Source organism: Salvelinus fontinalis, chromosome 15, assembly GCF_029448725.1.
Source record: "Salvelinus fontinalis isolate EN_2023a chromosome 15, ASM2944872v1, whole genome shotgun sequence".
Classification (NCBI taxonomy): domain Eukaryota; kingdom Metazoa; phylum Chordata; class Actinopteri; order Salmoniformes; family Salmonidae; genus Salvelinus; species Salvelinus fontinalis.
Window position 1 is genome coordinate 18,292,256 of NC_074679.1, and position 19,782 is coordinate 18,312,037.

Here is a 19,782-nt window from a genome sequence, read left to right on the forward strand (position 1 = left end):
TTTTTAATGCACTTTTTACTATGCTGATCTGATTAGGTGGAAAGAGAGACAGAGGGAGGGAGGGGGAGAGAGAGAGAGAGACAACACTTTATATAGACATAATATGACATTTGAAATGCCTTTATTCTTTTGGAACTTCTGTGAGTGTAATGTTTACTGTTAATTTTTATTGTTTATTTCACTTTTGTTTATTATCTAATTCACTTCCTTGGCAATGTAAACATATTTTTCCCATGCCAATAAAGCCCTTAAATTTAATTAAATTGAAATTGAATTGAAATTGAGAGGAGAGAAAGACATCGTTACAACACTGTGTATAGACATAATGACATTTGAAATGTCATTATTCTTTTGGAACTTCTGTGAGTGTAATGTTTACTGTTAATTTTTTATTGTTTATTTCACTTTTGTTTATTATCTATTTCACTTGCTTTAGCCATGCCAATAAAGCCCCTTACATTTAAATTGAAAAACTGAAAGAGAGAAAGATAAGAGAAAACCCACAGTACCTACAGAGATGGAGTCTTGATCTTGAGACACTGGAGACCATGGTCGTGGTCTGGGTCTACACTACTGGTATTAAAGAACACTGTAGTCTGTAGTGTGAAGGGATCTGGCGTTTTAAATGGAAGCCAGATGGGCATGCAATGGTTCATGTTTAGGAAGAGGATGTTTTAAGATGGTTGGCCTTTGTCTGGGTCTTCTTTTTCTACATTTAGGGCAACATTTTCCTGTCACAAAAATGGATGCGCTGTGAAATAAAGTTCCGTTCCGTTCTAAATAACGGGAGCTCCGATAGTGTATCGTAACTATCTTTGTACATGATGTTTCCGCCACCATTTCCTATGACCGAAAAGAGCTTCTGGACATCAGAATAGCTTTCACTAACCTTGATTTAGATGAGGACTACTACATCAATGAGTCGGGGGCAAAGGACATATTGATTATTCCGAGCCAGGCCCAAATCCCCGACACTTGGAGGAGGCGGTGCTATAAAAGCCAGCGTGCGGGATAACAGATGAGACTACGTTGGAGAGTGGATAAACCTCCTCTTGCACGTTCTTTTGGCGAATAAACTGGACGAGCTCCGTTCGAGACTATCAATGTGATCTGAAGAACTGTAAAGTCCTTTCATCAACATTTTTCGTAGCTGTCTATTTACCACCACAAACCGATGCTGACACTAAGACTGCACTCAACCACCTGTATAGGGCCATGAGCAAACAAGAACATGCTCACCCAGAGATAGCACTTCTAGAGGCCAGGGATTTTAATGCAGGAAAACTGCCATGTTTGCTAATGCCATGTGCGCAACTAGAGGCAAAAAAAACTTTACATCACCTTTACTCCACACACAGAGAAGCATACAAAGCTCTCCGTCGCCCTCCATTTGGCAAATCTGACCATAACTATATCCTCCTGATTCATGTTCACAAGCAAAAACTCAAACAGGAAGTACACGCTCAATACAGAAGTGGTCAGGTGAAGCGAATGCTAAGCTACAGGACTGTTTCGCTAGCACAGACTGGAATATGTTCCGGGATTCATCCGATGGCATTGAGAAATGTATCACATCAGTCACTGGCTTCATTAATAAGTGCATTGACGACATCGCCCCCACAGTGACCGTGCGTACATATCCCAACCAGAATCCTGGATTATAGGCAACATCCACACTGAGCTAAAGGCTGGAGCTGCTGCTTTCAAGGAGCAGGACACTAATCCGGACGCTTATAAGAAATCCTGCTACGCCCTCAGACGAACCATTAAACAGGCAAAGCGTCAATAAAGGATGGAAACCTGCTACACCGACTCTGATGCTCGTCGGATATGGCAGGGCTTTCAAACGGATTACAAACCCAGCCGCGAGCTGTCCAGTGACGCAAGCCTACCAGACGAGCTAAATACCTTCTATGCTTGATTTGAGGAAAGCTGTTTTGGACGACTGCGTGATGACGCTCTCGGTAGCTGATATGAGTAAGACCTTTCAACAGGTTAAGGGCCAACAAGGCCAATTAACTTCTTGCGACTATAGGGGGTGCTGTTTCAAATGAGCATAATTGTCTCTACAGATGAAACGGCTTCCTACTCAATTCTTGATCGTACAATAAGCATATTATTACTATTATTGGATAGAAAACACTCTAGTTTCTATAGCCGTTGGAATTTTGTCTCTGAGTGGAACAGAACTCATTCTACAGCAATTTCCCTGACATGGAGTCAGATTTCACACATTTTGGCCCCTGATCTGGAGTCAGTTTAAAGGCCACTGTAAATGCTATGAGGATACGGACACTGCTTACGTCTTCCCCTGGATGCCTTTACGTGATGACGCTTTGAATGGTATCGATTGCGCAATCACAGCCACTATAAAAGAAAAAAACCTGTAGGTAGGAACTCTTTTCCAGCTGGTGGACACCGCCCTGCTCTTTTTCCAAGCATTAGTGTAGCCAGTAATATTTCTCCGGTCATGTTTTCACCCGTTATAGGTGTTAACAGCATCATAAGGTAGTTAATTTGAACCGTTGTATAGCAATTTATATCCTTTTAGTCCGATTTTGAGGCATTGCTTTGTTGTGCACTTTGACGCGCTGGGCACATTTCGGGCTCCCGGTCGTACGTTAGTGGGCATTTCGACGGACAAGTGGACATCTTTCGACCAAAAGAAGATTAGACCCAAGAAAGGATTCTTTGCCCAAGATTCTGATGGAAGAACAGCTCACAGTAAGAACAATTTATGATGATAAATCGTGTTTCTGTCTAAAAATGTTAAAGCTTACGCCGCCATCTTGTTTTGTATAGCTTCGCTTGGCGCAACCTGTATTGAAAAGTAAGGATAATTTAAAAAATGTAATCAGCGATTGCATTAAGAACTAATTTGTCTTTCGATTCCTGTCAACCCTGTATTTTTTAGTCAAGTATATGATTAGCTATTGATTAAACTAGATCACTCAAAGATGGCGACCGACATTTCCAGGCTTGTTTTGCTACTATTTTCATTGTATAACCACGTTTTTTTATGGCTAAATATGCACATTTTCGAACAAACTGTATATGTATTTTGTAATATGATGTTACAGGAGTGTCATCTGAAGAATTCTGAGAAGGTTAGTGAAAAAATTAATATATTTTGGCGATGATATGATATCGCTCTCTTTGGCTAGAATCAGTGCTCGGGTAACGTTTGCGTATGTGGTATGCTAATATAACGATTTATTGTGTTTTCGCCGTAAAACACTTAGAAAATCTGAAATGTTGTCTGAATTCACAAGATCTGTGTCTGTCCATTGCTATGTGCTGTGTATTTTTAAGAAATGTTTTATGATGAGTAAATTGGTAATACAGGTTGCTGTCTGTAGTAATTCTAGGAGCTTTGGTGAGATTTGTGATGCTGGCTGCAATGGCAAACTATGATTTATACCTGAAATATGCACATTTTTCTAACAAAACCTATCCTATACCATAAATATGTTATCAGACTGTCATCTGATGAGGTTTTTTCTTGGTTAGTGGCTATCAATATCTTAGTTTAGCCGAATTGGTGATAGCTACTGGTGTTGAGAAAAAATGGTGGACAAAGAAAAAGGGTGTCTTTTGCTAACATGGTTAGCTAATAGATTTACATATTTTGTCTTCCCTGTAAAACATTTTAAAAATCTGAAATGGTGACTTTATTCACAAGATCTGTATCTTTCATTAGGTGTCTTGGACTTGTGATTTAATGATATTTAGATGCTACTATTTAATTGTGACGCTATGCTAGCGATGCTAATCAGTGTGGGGGGGGGTGGGGGGTGCTCCCGGATCCGGGGTAGATACTCGTGAAAGGTTTTAAGGGAGGGATGGTAGGGTTAAGGGGAAATAATATTAAATAAATAAATGGGCCTCCTGAGTGGCGCAGCAGTCTAAGGCACTGCATCTCAGTGCTAGAGGCGTCACTAGAGATCCTGGTTCGATCCCGGGTTGTATCACAACCGGCCACGATTGGGAATCCCATAGGGCTGCACACAATTGGCCCACCGTTAGGGGAGGGTTTGGCGGGTTCCTCAGTGTCAACAACACTAAGGACCTATCATGGTCCAAACACACCAACACAGTCATGACGAGGGTACGACAACTCCTCTTCACCTCAGGAGGCTGAAAATATTTGGCATGGGCCCTCAGATCCTCAAAAACTTGTCAGCGGAAGACCCTAAAAATTGTCAAAGACTGCAGCCACCCAAACTCATAGATTGTTCTCTAAGCTACCGAACGGCAAGCTCTACCGGAGTGCCAAGTGTGGGAACAAAATGCTCCTGAACAACTTCTACCCCCAAGCCATAAGAATGCTGAACAGTTCATTAAAAGGCTACCCTGACTATTTACATTGACCCCCTTTTTTCAGACTGGCTCTATGCACATTCACTGGACTCCACACACACTTACTGGACTCCACACACACTCACTGGACTCCACACACACTCACAGGACTCCACACACACTCACTGGACTCCGCACACACTCACACGTACTACACTATCCACACACTCACACATTCTACACTGACACTACAACACACACACACACACACACACTCACACACACACACACACGCACACACGCACACACGCACGCATGCACGCACGCACGCACGCACGCACGCACGCACGCACGCACGCACACACACACACACTACATACGCTCACACACACACACACAAAACACACACACATGCATATTGACACCAAACTTTTGATCGCAAGAGGTTGGGTCCTGGTGTGGGCCTTCTTTGTTTAGTTTTTTTAATTTAAAGGTTTTCTATGCATTTTTCAGAATGTATGGAATTCTATTTATTTACTACTACAAGTACAACATAGATATTAAGGTCTACTTGCAGGTGGAATTGTTGAATAGAGAACCTTCCAATAGTCTTGGTTGTGTCATGGTCTTGGTCTACATGTAGTTCTAGAGGGGTTAGGTCTAGCTCTGGGTGTGGTTCTAGAGGGGTTAAGTCTTGCTCTGGGTGTGGTTCTAGAGGGGTTAGTCTTGGTCTGGGTGTGGTTCTAGAGGGGTTAGGTCTTGGTCTGGGTGTGGTTCTAGAGGGGTTAGGTCTTGGTCTGGTTGTGGTTCTATAGGGGTTATGTCTTGCTCTGGGTGTGGTTCTAGAGGGGTTAAGTCTTGCTCTGGGTGTGGTTCTAGAGGGGTTAGTCTTGGTCTGGGTGTGGTTCTAGAGGGGTTAGGTCTTGGTCTGGGTGTGGTTCTAGAGGGGTTAGGTCTTGGTCTGGGTGTGGTTCTATAGGGGTTATGTCTTTCTCTGGGTGTGGTTCTAGAGGGGTTAGGTCTTGCTCTGGGTGTGGTTCTATAGGGGTTAGGTCTTGGTCTGGGTGTGGTTCTAGAGGGGTTAGGTCTTGGTCTGGGTGTGGGTGTGGTTCTAGAGGGGTTTGGTCTTGCTCTGGGTGTGGTTCTAGAGGGGTTAGGTCTTGGTCTGGGTGTGGTTCTAGAGGGGTTAAGTTGTGGTGGTGGTGTTGTTATGGTTCTAGAGGGGTTAGGTCGTGGTGGTGGTGTTGTTATGGTTCCAGAGTTGTTAAGTCATGGTGTGGTGTTGTGGTTCTAGAGGGGTTAGGTCTTGGTCTGGGTGTGGTTCTAGAGAAGTTAAGTTGTTGTGGGGGTGTTGTTGTGGTTCTAGATGGGTTAGGTCTTGGTCTGGGTGTGGTTCTAGAGGGGTTAAGTCGTGGTGGTGGTGTTGTTGTGGTTCTGGAGGGTTTAGGTCTTGGTCTGGGTGTGGTTCTAGAAGGGTTATGTTGTGGTGGGGGTGTGGTTCTAGAGGGGTTAGTTCTTGGGCTGGGTGTGGTTCTAGAGGGATTAAGTTGTGGTGGTGGTGTTGTGGTTCTGGAGGGTTTAGGTCTTGGTCTGGGTGTGGTTCTAGAAGGGTTATGTTGTGGTGGGGGTGTGGTTCTAGAGGGGTTAGTTCTTGGGCTGGGTGTGGTTCTAGAGGGATTAAGTTGTGGTGGTGGTGTTGTTGTGGTTCTAGAGGAGTTAGGTCTTGGTCTGGGTGTGGTTTTAGAGGGGTTACTTCTTGGTCTGGGTGTGGTTCTAGAGGGGTTAAGCTGTGGTGGTGGTGTTGTTGTGGTTCTAGAGGGGTTAGGTGTTGGTCTGGGTGTGGTTCTAGATGGGTTAAGTCGTGGTGGTGGTGTTGTGGTTCTAGAGGGGTTAGGTCTTGGTCTGGGTGTGGTTCTATATGGGTTAAGTCGTGGTGGTGGTGTGGTTCTAGAGGGGTTAGGTCTTGGTCTGGGTGTGGTTCTAGAGGGGTTAATTCGTGGTGGTGGTGTTGTTGTGGTTCTAGAGGGGTTAGGTCTTGGTCTGGGTGTGGTTCTAGAGGGGTTAAGTTGTGGTGGTGGTGGTGTTGTTGTTCTAGAGGGGTTAGGTCTTGGTCTGGGTGTGGTTCTAGAGGGGTTAAGTCGTGGTGGTGTTGTTGTGGTTCTAGAGGGGTTAATTTGTGGTGTTGTTGTTGTGGTTCTAGAGGGGTTAGGTCTTGGTGGTGGTGTTGTGGTTCTAGAGGGGTTAATTCGTGGTGGTGGTGTTGTTGTGGTTCTAGAGGGGTTAGGTCTTGGTCTGGGTGTGGTTCTAGAGGGGTTAAGTTGTGGTGGTGTTGTGGTTCTAGAGGGGTTAGGTCTTGGTCTGGGTGTGGTTCTAGAGGGGTTAAGTTGTGGTGGTGGTGTGGTTCTAGAGGGGTTAAGTCGTGGTGGTGTTGTTGTGGTTCTAGAGGGGTTAATTTGTGGTGTTGTTGTTGTGGTTCTAGAGGGGTTAGGTCTTGGTGGTGGTGTTGTGGTTCTAGAGGGGTTAATTCGTGGTGGTGGTGTTGTTGTGGTTCTATAGGGGTTAGTCTTGGTCTGGGTGTGGTTCTAGAGGGGTTAAGTTGTGGTGGTGGTGGTGTTGTGGTTCTAGAGGGGTTAGGTCTTGGTCTGGGTGTGGTTCTAGAGGGGTTAAGTTGTGGTGGTGGTGTGGTTCTAGAGGGGTTAAGTCGTGGTGGTGTTGTTGTGGTTCTAGAGGGGTTCATTTGTGGTGTTGTTGTTGTGGTTCTAGAGGGGTTAGGTCTTGGTGGTGGTGTTGTGGTTCTAGAGGGGTTATGTTGTGGTATTGTTGTTGTGGTTCTAGAGGGGTTAGGTCTTGGTGGTGGTGTTGTGGTTCTAGAGGGGTTAGGTCTTGGTGGTGGTGTTGTGGTTCTAGAGGGGTTGGGTCTTGGTGTAGATGTAGTTGGTGATAAACTGGGTCTTGGTGTAGATATGGTTCATTCTGGGTTGAGCCTTGGCCAAGAAGGGGGTTTTGAGAGTTCTGGTCTGGTTCTGGATATGGTAAAGGATATGTTATTGGCATGGATGTGGTTCTTGAGGTTTCTAGTCTTGAACTAGATGTGGTCCCTAAGGGGTGGAGTCTTGGTCTAGATGTGGTTCCTAAGGGGTGGAATCTTGGTCTAGATGTGGTTCTCAAGAGTTCTAGTCTTGGTCTAGATGTGGTTCCTAAGGGGTGGAGTCTTGGTCTAGATGGGATTCTCAAGGGTTCTAGTCTTGGTATTGATCTGGATGTAGGATTCCAGGGGCCTGGTCTTGGTCTTGGTTTCCATGGCTCCGGTGTTGACTCCATCTCTGCAGGTTAGGGGCTGGAGGATTGATTCTAATACCCCACCAACTCTATTAGCACTGACCAGCACCCTGCCTCCTCCCACCCCACCCTGCTTTAGGTGAGTTTGGGAAACCCTGCTCTAGGTGAGTTTGGGAAACCCTGCTCTTGGTGAGTTTGGGAAACCCTGCTCTTGGTGAGTTTGGGAAACCCTGCTCTTGGTGAGTTTGGGAAACCCTGCTCTAGGTGAGTTTGGGAAACCCTGTTCTAGGTGAGTTTGGGAAACCCTGTTCTAGGTGAGTTTGAGAAACCCTGTTCTAGGTGAGTTTGGGAAACCCTGTTCTAGGTGAGTTTGGGAAACCCTGTTCTAGGTGAGTTTGGGAAACCCTGCTCTAGGTGAGTTTGGGAAACCCTGCTCTAGGTGAGTTTGGGAAACCCTGTTCTTGGTGAGTTTGGGAAACCCTGCTCTAGGTGAGTTTGGGAAACCCTGTTCTAGGTGAGTTTGGGAAACCCTGTTCTTGGTGAGTTTGGGAAACCCTGTTCTAGGTGAGTTTGGGAAACCCTGTTCTAGGTGAGTTTGGGAAACCCTGTTCTAGGTGAGTTTGGGAAACCCTGTTCTAGGTGAGTTTGGGAAACCCTGCTCTAGGTGAGTTTGGGAAACCCTGCTCTAGGTGAGTTTGGGAAACCCTGTTCTTGGTGAGTTTGGGAAACCCTGCTCTAGGTGAGTTTGGGAAACCCTGTTCTAGGTGAGTTTGGGAAACCCTGTTCTTGGTGAGTTTGGGAAACCCTGTTCTAGGTGAGTTTGGGAAACCCTGTTCTAGGTGAGTTTGGGAAACCCTGTTCTTGGTGAGTTTGGGAAACCCTGTTCTAGGTGAGTTTGGGAAACCCTGCTATAGGTGAGTTTTGGGGGGGGGGGGGGCTGCTGGTCAGAGCTAATAGGGTTGGTGTGGTATTAGAATCACTGGGACCTTCTATTGATCTGGGACCTGCTATTTCACAATATACTCCAACACATTTCACAACACCACCCATCCACAGCACGCACACACACTCTTCTCACCTCCATCTTCAGTAGTACAGTTGACCTCGGTATTAGAAGTGTTGTAAGCTCCATTGGACACCTGCAGGGAAACCCTGTAGCGCGTGTTGGGCTGCAGGTCACTTATCACCGTGGAATCGACCCCAGGAAGGAAGGTCAGAGTTTGTCTGAGGTGAGAGGATTCGACCCTGAGGGTGTAGAGTTCCACCTCACCCTGGAGATCCTGTAGAGCTGAGGGGTGGAGAGAGACAGTTGACGGAAAACTCATTGTCATAATCAACATTTGGCGTCTGGTAGCCTAGCATTTAAGAGTGTTGGGCCAGTAACCGTAAGGTTGCTGGTACGAATCCCTGAGCCGACTAGGTTATAAATATGTAGATGTGCAATTGAGTAAGGCACTTAATCCTAATTGCTCCTGTAAATCGCTCTGGATAAGAGCATCTGCTAAATTACTAAAATATAAAATGTAACATGACAATATGGAAAAGGTTCCTAGAACAGCATAGTAGTCTCGTCCTGCCCTACTGAATAAGGTCCTGTTAATGTGAATAACAGTTCTAGTTCAGACTGTCATGACAGTATTATATATGGCACTAAAATATAGCTTCTTACAGGGTTCTGTCCAGCTGATGTGTATGGATGTATGGTCGATGGTCTGGACAGACAGAGAGGGCGGGTGGAGGGGTACTCCTGCCAGGGTAACACCCGTAGCCAGCTGTCCTGTAGAGTAGCCCACGTCATTATAGACCAGTAACTGGTACTGGTACCATGTGAACCTACATCGTCAAAATGAACCAAGCAAAGGTTAGACAACACACAATTGCATTCAGGCACATACAAAGACACGCACACATGCAGTCACACACACATACTGTACCAAAATACATCCTGTTTCAAAAGTGGTGCAATATCTAGGCTAATACAAAACAATAACTAGCAACAAGGGCTAACACGAATTTCAACGGCAATCGATTGTATTTCCACTATGAACAATCTAGGCCAGCACAGCAGTGAAAGTCCAGAAAACTGCTTAAAGTGCTTATGTATCTAAAAGTGTCTAACTTGAAGCTAGAGTAAACGTCAGTAGTGGAGAGAGAAGCCTTTTAGCAAGCACAGGGACAAAATCAGCTGCTGCCGAGTGCCAGCCAGAGATTAGCACAAAATAATTAAATTATTTGATATTTGCTTAATGTATCTTTGAGCGGCATTAAAAGATGGCATCGGAGCGCGAAACAGCTCTGTACACAGTGGCGGCGGTATGCTCTAAAGCTAATTTTGGTAATCTCACCTGCTAAGGCCTTTATCTTGGTGAAACAATTTGTCTCCGGCGTAAACATTGAACCAGCGATGGAGATCTGCCGGGGGCTGCGTGGCCAGCGGCTGGCGGCTTTTACGTCTGAGCAGCTCGTATCTGAGGACCACACCAAACACACGGATAATCACACACACATACACACACAAACACAGTCTATTTCCCTCTATCCCTCTATTCTCTTTCTCTCTCTGTCTCTCTCTTTCCACCCCTCTCTGTCTCTTTCTCTGTAACTCTATCCCTCTATTCTCTTTCTCTCTCTGTCTCTCTCTTTCCACCCCTCTGTCTCTTTCTCTGTAACTCTATCCCTCTATTCTCTTTCTCTCTCTGTCTCTCTCTTTCCACCCCTCTCTGTCTCTTTCTCTGTAACTCTATCCCTCTATTCTCTTTCTCTCTCTGTCTCTCTCTTTCCACCCCTCTCTGTCAATTCAATTCAATTCAATTCAAAGGGCTTTATTGGCATGGGAAACATGTGTTAACATTGCCAAAGCAAATGAGGTAGACAATACACAAAAGTGAAACAAACAAAACGAATTAACAGTAAACATTACACATACAGAAGTTTCAAAACAATAAAGACATTACGAGTGTCATATTAAATATATACAGTGTTGTAACAATGTACAAATGGTTAAAGCACACAAGATAAAATAAGTAAGCATAAATATGGGTTGTATTTACAATGGTGTTTGTTCTTCACTGGTTGCCCTTTTCTTGTGGCAACAGGTCACAAATCTTGCTGCTGTGATGGCACACTGTGGAATTTCACCCAGTAGATATGGGAGTTTATCAAAATTGGATTTGTTTTCGAATTCTTTGTGGATCTGTGTGATCTGAGGGAAATATGTGTCTCTAATATGGTCATACATTGGGCAGGAGGTTAGGAAGTGCAGCTCGGTTTCCACCTCATTTTGTGGGCAGTGTGCACATAGCCTGTCTTCTCTTGAGAGCCATGTCTGCCTACGGCGGCCTTTCTCAATAGCAAGGCTATGCTCACTGAGTCTGTACATAGTCAAAGCTTTCCTTAAGTTTGGGTCAGTCACAGTGGTCAGGTATTCTGCCACTGTGTACTCTCTGTTTAGGGCCAAATAGCATTCTAGTTTGCTCTGTTTTTTTGTTAATTCTTTCCAATGTGTCAAGTAATTATCTTTTTGTTTTCTCATGATTTGGTTGGGTCTAATTGTGCTGTTGTCCTGGGGCTTTGTGGGGTGTGTTTGTGAACAGAGCCCTAGGACCAGTTTGCTTAGGGGACTCTTCTCCAGGTTCATCTCTCTGTAGGTGATGGCTTTGTTATGGAAGGTTTGGGAATCGCTTCCTTTTAGGTGGTTGTAGAATTTAACGGCTCTTTTCTGGATTTTGATAATTAGTGGGTATCGGCCTAATTCTGCTCTGCATGCATTATTTGGTGTTCTGCGTTGTACACTGAGGATATTTTTGCAGAATTCTGCATGCAGAGTCTCAATTTGGTGTTTGCCCCATTTTGTGAAATCTTGGTTGGTGAGCGGACCCCAGACCTCACAACCATAAAGGGCAATGGGCTCTATGACTGATTCAAGTATTTTTAGCCAGATCCTAATTGGTATGTTGAAATTTATGTTCCTTTTGATGGCATAGAATGCCCTTCTTGCCTTGTCTCTCTCTTTCTCTGTAACTCTATCCCTCTATTCTCTTTCTCTCTCTGTCTCTCTCTTTCCACCCCTCTCTGTCTCTTTCTCTGTAACTCTATCCCTCTATTCTCTTTCTGTCTCTCTCTTTCCACCCCTCTCTGTCTCTTTCTCTGTAACTCTTTCCCTCTATCACTCTTTCTTTCTTCTGCAGTCTCTCTCTCTCCCTCTCTATTATCTAATTCCTGTGGTGTTAGTGTTATTCACTCTCACAGTGACGTTAATGTGAGCTGCAATCAGAAGGGCAGGCCTTAATTCCAGCTTTCATAAACCAACTTAAACAAACACACTGATCTGAGCTGTGGAGGGGAAAGTACTCATGAATTGTAATGGTTTACCATGAAAACAGACTGTTATTTAGCTCCTAATCGTGACGAGAACAAAGTAGGAACTAAAGTGGTAAATACTCACACACACAGATAACGAGCTAGATAATTTTGTATTTTATTTTATTTATTTTACCGTTATTTTACCAGGTTTTAACACTCATGTTAACGCAAGTCTCTGTCTGGTTCAGTGAAGAGTGTGTGAGACTATTCAGAGTAATACTGATATGGATGTTGGATGCTAGTGCTACGTAGATGTTGGATACTAGTACCTACGTAGATGTTGGATGCTAGTGCTACGTAGATGTTGGATGCTAGTGCTACGTGGATGTTGGATACTAGTGCTACGTAGATGTTGGATGCTAGTGCTACATAGATGTTGGATGCTAGTGCTACGTAGATGTTGGATACTAGTGCTACGTAGATGTTGGATGCTAGTGCTACGTAGATGTTGGATGCTAGTGCTACGTAGATGTTGGATGCTAGTGCTACGTAGATGTTGGATGCTAGTGCTACGTGGATGTTGGATACTAGTGCTACGTAGATGTTGGATGCTAGTGCTACGTAGATGTTGGATGCTAGTGCTATGTAGATGTTGGATGCTAGTGCTATGTAGATGTTGGATGCTAGTGCTACGTAGATGTTGGATGCTAGTGCTATGTAGATGTTGGAGGCTAGTGCTATGTAGCTGTTGGATGCTAGTGCTATGTAGCTGTTGGATACTAGTGCTACATAGATGTTGGATGCTAGTGCTACGTAGATGTTGGATGCTAATGCTGTGTAGATGCTGGATGCTAGTGCTACGTAGATGTTGGATGCTAGTGCTCCGTAGATGTTGGATGCTAGTGCTATGTAGATGTTGGATACTAGTGCTACGTAGATGTTGGATACTAGTGCTACGTAGATGTTGGATGCTAGTGCTACGTAGATGTTGGATGCTAGTGCTACGTAGATGTTGGATACTAGTGCTACGTAGATGTTGGATACTAGTGCTATGTAGATGTTGGATACTAGTGCTACGTAGATGTTGGATGCTAATGCTGTGTAGATGCTGGATGCTAGTGCTACGTAGATGTTGGATGCTAGTATTCCGTAGATGTTGGATGCTAGTGCTATGTAGATGTTGGATACTAGTGCTACGTAGATGTTGGATACTAGTGCTACGTAGATGTTGGATGCTAGTGCTACGTAGATGTTGGATGCTAGTGCTACGTAGATGTTGGATACTAGTGCTACGTAGATGTTGGATACTAGTGCTACGTAGATGTTGGATACTAGTGCTACGTAGATGTTGGATACTAGTGCTACGTAGATGTTGGATACTAGTGCTACGTAGAAGTTGGATGCTAGTGCTACGTAGATGTTGGATGCTAGTGCTGCGTAGATGTTGGATGCTAGTGCTACGTAGATGTTGGATACTAGTGCTGCGTAGATGTTGGATGCTAATGCTGTGTAGATGTTGGATGCTAGTGCTACGTAGATGTTGGATGCTAGTGCTACGTAGATGTTGGATGCTAGTGCTACGTAGATGTTGGATGCTAGTGCTACGTGGATGTTGGATACTAGTGCTACGTAGATGTTGGATGCTAGTGCTACGTAGATGTTGGATGCTAGTGCTACGTAGATGTTGGATGCTAGTGCTACGTAGATGTTGGATGCTAATGCTGTGTAGATGTTGGATGCTAGTGCTACGTAGATGTTGGATGCTAGTGCTACGTAGAAGTTGGATGCTAAGCTATGTAGATGTTGGATGCTAGTGCTATATAGATGTTGGATGCTAGTGCTACGTAGATGTTGGATGCTAGTGCTACGTAGATGTTGGATGCTAGTGCTACGTAGAAGTTGGATGCTAAGCTATGTAGATGTTGGATGCTAGTGCTATATAGATGTTGGATGCTAGTGCTACGTAGAAGTTGGATGCTAGTGCTACGTAGGAGTTGGATGCTAAGCTATGCAGATGTTGGATGTTAGTGCTATGTCTGATCTTAGCATACTGGGGCTCAGCTAAAGCAGCTGCTTGAACTCTAACTGACCATCATCTACTTTACAACCTGACACACATTTACACACAGATTTACCTTTCTGCATATTATTTGTGTTGTGTATCTCTATCTCACAACTAGAACCCTGGGTTTCCCTAAACTAAGTGGCCTGGTAATAATACAACATTTACCTGAGGTTAGGTCCGTTGGGCCTGTCGGGAGGTTGCCAGGATACGGCCAGGAAGGACTCACTGATGGCCACCACTGCCAGTGGTGCCAGGTCCTGGGGGATTGTGGGTAGTGTAGTAACGGCAGTGGGCAGGCTCTCTGTGCAACCCCCAATAAGGCCACCCCCGGAGGAGCAGGCCAGGACAGTGACCAAGTAGTCAGTGTAGGGCACCAGGTCTGTTACCGTGACGGTGAGGTTGGACAGGTCGTCGTGGGATACGCGCGGGTCGGGAAGGCGGATCTCATAGCGGTCGATCACTCCGTTAGCAATGACAGGAGGGGACCACATGACCTGAGGAGAGAGGGAGGGAGGCACACACAAACACACACAGACACGCACACAAACACACACAGACACGCACACAGACACACAGATACACAGACACACACACAAACACACACAGACACGCACACAAACACACAGACACACACACAAACACACACGCACACAAACACATACACACAAACACACACAGACACGCACACAAACACACACGCACAAAGTCATGTGGATATTCTCAATTCTAACCAGGGAAACACTGAAGGCTATGCAATCAACTGACATCATCTCTCCCAGAGTGCAGTGCAGAGGTGCAAGCGGCCGAGGGAGGCCTGTGATTGGCAGTTCAGAATGTTATGTGCTTTAGAACGCTTTTAGATGGATGAGTTCCAGGAAGTGAGGTTGTACTGTACAGTGTGTGCGTGTGTGCAAACAGCGCATGTGTGTGTGCTTGAGCATGCCTACATGTGTATGTATGTATGGGAATGAAATGCTTGTGTGTGTGCGTACAGCTCTGCACCGTGCAGAAAGAGAGAGAGACACCCTGACATTGACCTAGGTGGCAGATTCCCTTCAACATATTTAAAACAGATTTCATCCTTGCAGGCCAACATGCTAAAATAATGAAACCGCAGTAGTGGAATTGTTATATACAAAAACTACAGCATGTTGCCTAGCTAGCGCTGCCTGCGTGCGATTTTGTCAGCATTTCAGGGAATTAAAAAGGCTAACAATGTGTGGAATTGCTGTGCAGCTCAAAGCGGAGTTTGTAGAGACATAGTGTGTGATTAGGAAGAGGAATTCAACTGCTCTGATTTTTGGTAAATAGGTGAGAAAATTAGTTAATGGTGTGACCCGTAACACACACACACATATACACAGACATATACACACACACATGCATAGGGTGGGGTGGCGTTAGGTAGCTCATTTGCCAGAGTGCGGGTGCTCACGGATGTCATTTCCAGATTGAATGCCCTGATGTAATCTATGGATGGTGGAGATCAGAGAGGAGAGAGATAGAGGCCTGGGACTGACAGGTACAGGAAAGGGCTATTCACAAACACACACACACACACACACACACCACCTATAAGTAAGGGCTCAGGGCTGTGTGTGTGTGTGTGTGTGTGTGTGTGTGTGTGTGTGTGTGTGTGTGTGTGTGTGTGTGTGTGTGTGTGTGTGTGTGTGTGTGTGTGTGTGTGTGTGTGTGTGTGTGTTTGGCGTGTGTGTGTGTGTGTTTGTGTGTGTGTGTGTGTGCATGTGTGCGTTTGGCGTGTGTGTGTGTGTATGTGCATGTGTGCGTTTGGCGTGTGTGTGTGTTTATGTGCATGTGTGCGTTTGGCGTGTGTGTGTGGTGATGGCCTTCACTTCCATTTCCTTCAATTTCTAAATAACTAGGAAAACACAGGAATAAAAAACAAAAAAAACAAAGCTTAGCTGAAAAAGAAGTAACAAATCACCACTAGCTGTGAATAAACACACCAAACACTAGACTGCAGGAAGCCCCAGTGATTGCTAAGACAACCAGACAAAACACACTGAGACCATTGAACCAGTCTGTTAGTAAATAAATAAACTGCTGAATAAACTGCTAAATATGCAAATAGCAGAACTAGTCTTAGCATCTTACATGTGTAACTCTTCTCACCTTGTTAGCCATGTAAACGCAGCTGTTAACAAATTAATGAAATAGTCTGAAAAAACAACAACAAATAGAAGTCAGGGTTGGGGGAAATGAATTATTCAAACTAGTTTATGTAAATAGCGTCTTTGTTTGAAGTCACCAGCACTTCAGTCTGTGTTTCTGGCACTTTCTCAAGACTAGAGGAAGAGACGGAGAAGTGTGTGTGTGTGTGTGTGTGTGTGTGTGTGTGTGTGTGTGTGTGTGTGTGTGTGTGTGTGTGTGTGTGTGTGTGTGTGTGTGTGCGTGTGGACCCCCAGTGCGTGTGTGTGTGTGTGTGTGCGTGTGGACCCCCAGTGCGTGTGTGTGTGTGGAGTCTGTGGGTATATTGGTACAAAGAGGACCGCTAAGCTGCAAAGCCTGTTTGGTGACATGAATTCCCCCTGAATGGTGTTTGTCAGGCAGCAAGGCCCTGGTAGCTAGGCCTCTCTCTCTCTCTGGAGACCCCTCTATTCAACCAGCAGGCACACTGCTAGGGTTTATACCACCTTAAAACACTGATAGCACCCTGGATGGAATTACTCATGTTCTGGGAAGAAGCTGTATTGTTCTTAGTAAAGTACCAGAGGAGGTAGGATTGAGGTAAAGGCAAGCTTAGTCTGAGATCTATATAGTAATCATGAATGGAAAATAGTTTGATTCTCAGCTTCCAGTATGATTTTAAAGAGAGAGGCAGACGGGAACAAGAAAGAGAAAGAAAGGAAAGAGAAAGAGAAAGAGAGAGAGAGATCAGTAGATGGAGAGAGCAGTTGTGCTGGTATCGGATACGTATTCATTCCATGCTTCCTGACAACAAATTGCAATTTAATACAGAGCGAGAGAGAGAGTTATACCTGGGTCTCAGTGAACACGATTGTTTTTTTGCATTACCACAGTCAGACATAAACAGGAAGCGTGTAATTGTGCTGAACCAGGAAGAAACACTAAGAAACAAATGACCTCTGACCCCTAAAGCATCGTGACGACAGGGTTGTGTCTGAAATGATGACAGGAATTAGCATTTTCATACAGTTAGCATTAGTGCAGGGGCGTGTGCATATGAATGTATGTGTGCATGCGTGTGTGTGTGGGCGGGACGTGATGGGCTCATTTAGATGTCTTCATTCATACTCAGCTAGAATCTTGTTAATATGGCCGACAGGAAGGAATTCACTACAGACAGGGTCGTGACCCTGCCTACTTCCTGAAGGGGACCTTGAGTTTAGTGACTGTCTGAAACAACGTTTTGTAAGTGTGTGTGTGCATTTTGTAAGTGTTTGTGTGCATTTTGTAAGTGTGTGTGTGTGTGTCCGTTTTGTAAGTGTGTGTGTGCGTGTTTTGTAAGTGTGTGTGTGTGTGTGTGTGCGTTTTGTAAGTGTGTGTGTGTGTGCGTTATATGAGAGCGAGAGAGCTCAGGGAGGGAACTGTTCAAAATGACTAAACTCAATATAAGCATGAATACCAATATGACATTGGTCTATGTACTCTAGTGTTTCAAAGAATGTCTACCACAACTTGAGGTACATACATCTTATTGGCTGGTTAGCTGAGACATGGTCTGTTATTGGCTTAGTAACAGCACCAAAACCCAAACTAAAGTCACAACACCCACACCTCCACACAACCACCAACCTGCAGTGAGTCCGGTCCCAGCACATCTACCCGTGGTGGGACTAGACCGGCAGGGCGAGAGGGTCTGGTGGTGATGTTAGCCCAGGCACTAGTGTTAGATCCAGCCTGTGTGCTGGCCACTAGGCGGTACTGGTAGGAGGTCCAGGGGCTGAGGGCTGAGGAGTGGTCCAGATAGGAGAGGGGAGGAGGGGACGGGGGAAGTCTGACCACTGTAGATACCTGCTGGGTGCCTATCACACTCCTCTCCACCACCCATCTACAAACACATGGATAGGAATTAGAATTATTATAAAACATGTAATATGCAAATCTAGACAGGAAGAGAACACAGATGGAAACTGAAATTCATAACATTTTCGGTTGTAGTTCATTTAAATATTCCCTTTATAGTGCACTCTGTTTTACTATGTTTCACTCTGTTTTACTATGTTTCACTATGTTTTATTATGTTTCACTATGTTTCACTCTGTTTCAATCTGTTTCACTCTGTTTCACTATGTTTCATTCTGTTTCACTCTGTTTCACTATGTTTCATTCTGTTTCACTCTGTTTCACTATGTTTCACTCTGTTTTACTATGTTTCAATCTGTTTCACTCTGTTTTACTATGTTTCACTCTGTTTTACTATGTTTCATTCTGTTTTACTATGTTTCACTCTGTTTTATTATGTCTCACTCTGTTTTACTATGTTTCACTCTGTTTTACTATGTTTCACTCTGTTTCACTCTGTTTTATTATGTTTCACTCTGTTTCACTCTGTTTTATTATGTTTCACTCTGTTTTACTGTTTCACTCTGTTTCACTATGTTTCACTCTGTTTTATTATGTTTCACTCTGTTTTATTATGTTTCACTCTGTTTTATTATGTTTCACTCTGTTTTATTATGTTTCACTCTGTTTTATTATGTTTCACTCTGTTTTATTATGTTTCACTCTGTTTTATTATGTTTTACTATGTTTTATTATGTTTTATTATGTTTCACTCTGTTTTATTATGTTTCACTCTGTTATATTATGTTTCACTCTGTTTCACTCTGTTTCACTCTGTTTCACTCTGTTTCACTATGTTTCACTCTGTTTCACTATGTTTCACTATGTTTCACTCTGTTTTATTATGTTTCACTCTGTTTTATTATGTTTCACTATGTTTTATTATGTTTTACTATGTTTCACTCTGTTTTATTATGTTTCACTATGTTTAGTATGTTTCACTATGTTTCACTCTGTTTTATTATGTTTCACTCTGTTTTACTATGTTTCACTCTGTTTTATTATGTTTCACTATGTTTAGTATGTTTCACTATGTTTCACTCTGTTTTATTATGTTTCACTCTGTTTCACTATGTTTCACTATGTTTCACTATGTTTCACTCTGTTTTATTATGTTTCACTCTGTTTTATTATGTTTCACTATGTTTTATTATGTTTTACTATGTTTCACTCTGTTTTATTATGTTTCACTATGTTTAGTATGTTTCACTATGTTTCACTCTGTTTTATTATGTTTCACTCTGTTTTACTATGTTTCACTATGTTTCACTCTGTTTTATTATGTTTCACTCTGTTTTACTATGTTTCACTCTGTTTTACTATGTTTCACTCTGTTTTACTATGTTTCACTCTGTTTTATTATGTTTCACTCTGTTTTACTATGTTTCACTATGTTTTACTATGTTTCACTATGTTTCACTCTGTTTTATTATGTTTCACTCTGTTTTACTATGTTTCACTCTGTTTTACTATGTTTCACTCTGTTTTACTATGTTTCACTCTGTTTTATTATGTTTCACTCTGTTTCACTATGTTTCACTCTGTTTTATTATGTTTCACTCTGTTTTATTATGTTTCACTATGTTTCACTCTGTTTTATTATGTTTTACTATATTTTATTATGTTTCACTCTGTTTTACTATGTTTCACTCTGTTTTACTATGTTTACTATATTTTATTATGTTTCACTCTGTTTTACTATGTTTCACTCTGTTTTATTATGTTTCACTCTGTTTTATTATGTTTCACTCTGTTTTATTATGTTTCACTCTGTTTTATTATGTTTCACT

At 43.4% G+C, this 19,782-nt stretch overlaps 1 protein-coding gene across 1 annotated transcript in view; it reads right to left on the reverse strand.

The window, feature by feature from the left end:
* The window catches only part of ush2a (Usher syndrome 2A (autosomal recessive, mild)), a 504,211-nt gene that overhangs the window by 151,435 nt on the left and 332,994 nt on the right, over positions 1 to 19,782 (reverse strand). The window contains exons 47-51 of the mRNA XM_055862864.1: positions 17,723 to 17,978; positions 14,111 to 14,439; positions 9,924 to 10,046; positions 9,248 to 9,411; positions 8,657 to 8,866 (exon numbers count right to left, since the gene is read on the reverse strand). Of these exons, the coding sequence (XP_055718839.1) occupies positions 8,657 to 8,866; positions 9,248 to 9,411; positions 9,924 to 10,046; positions 14,111 to 14,439; positions 17,723 to 17,978 (1,082 nt within the window). The remainder of the gene's footprint in view (positions 1 to 8,656; positions 8,867 to 9,247; positions 9,412 to 9,923; positions 10,047 to 14,110; positions 14,440 to 17,722; positions 17,979 to 19,782) is intronic.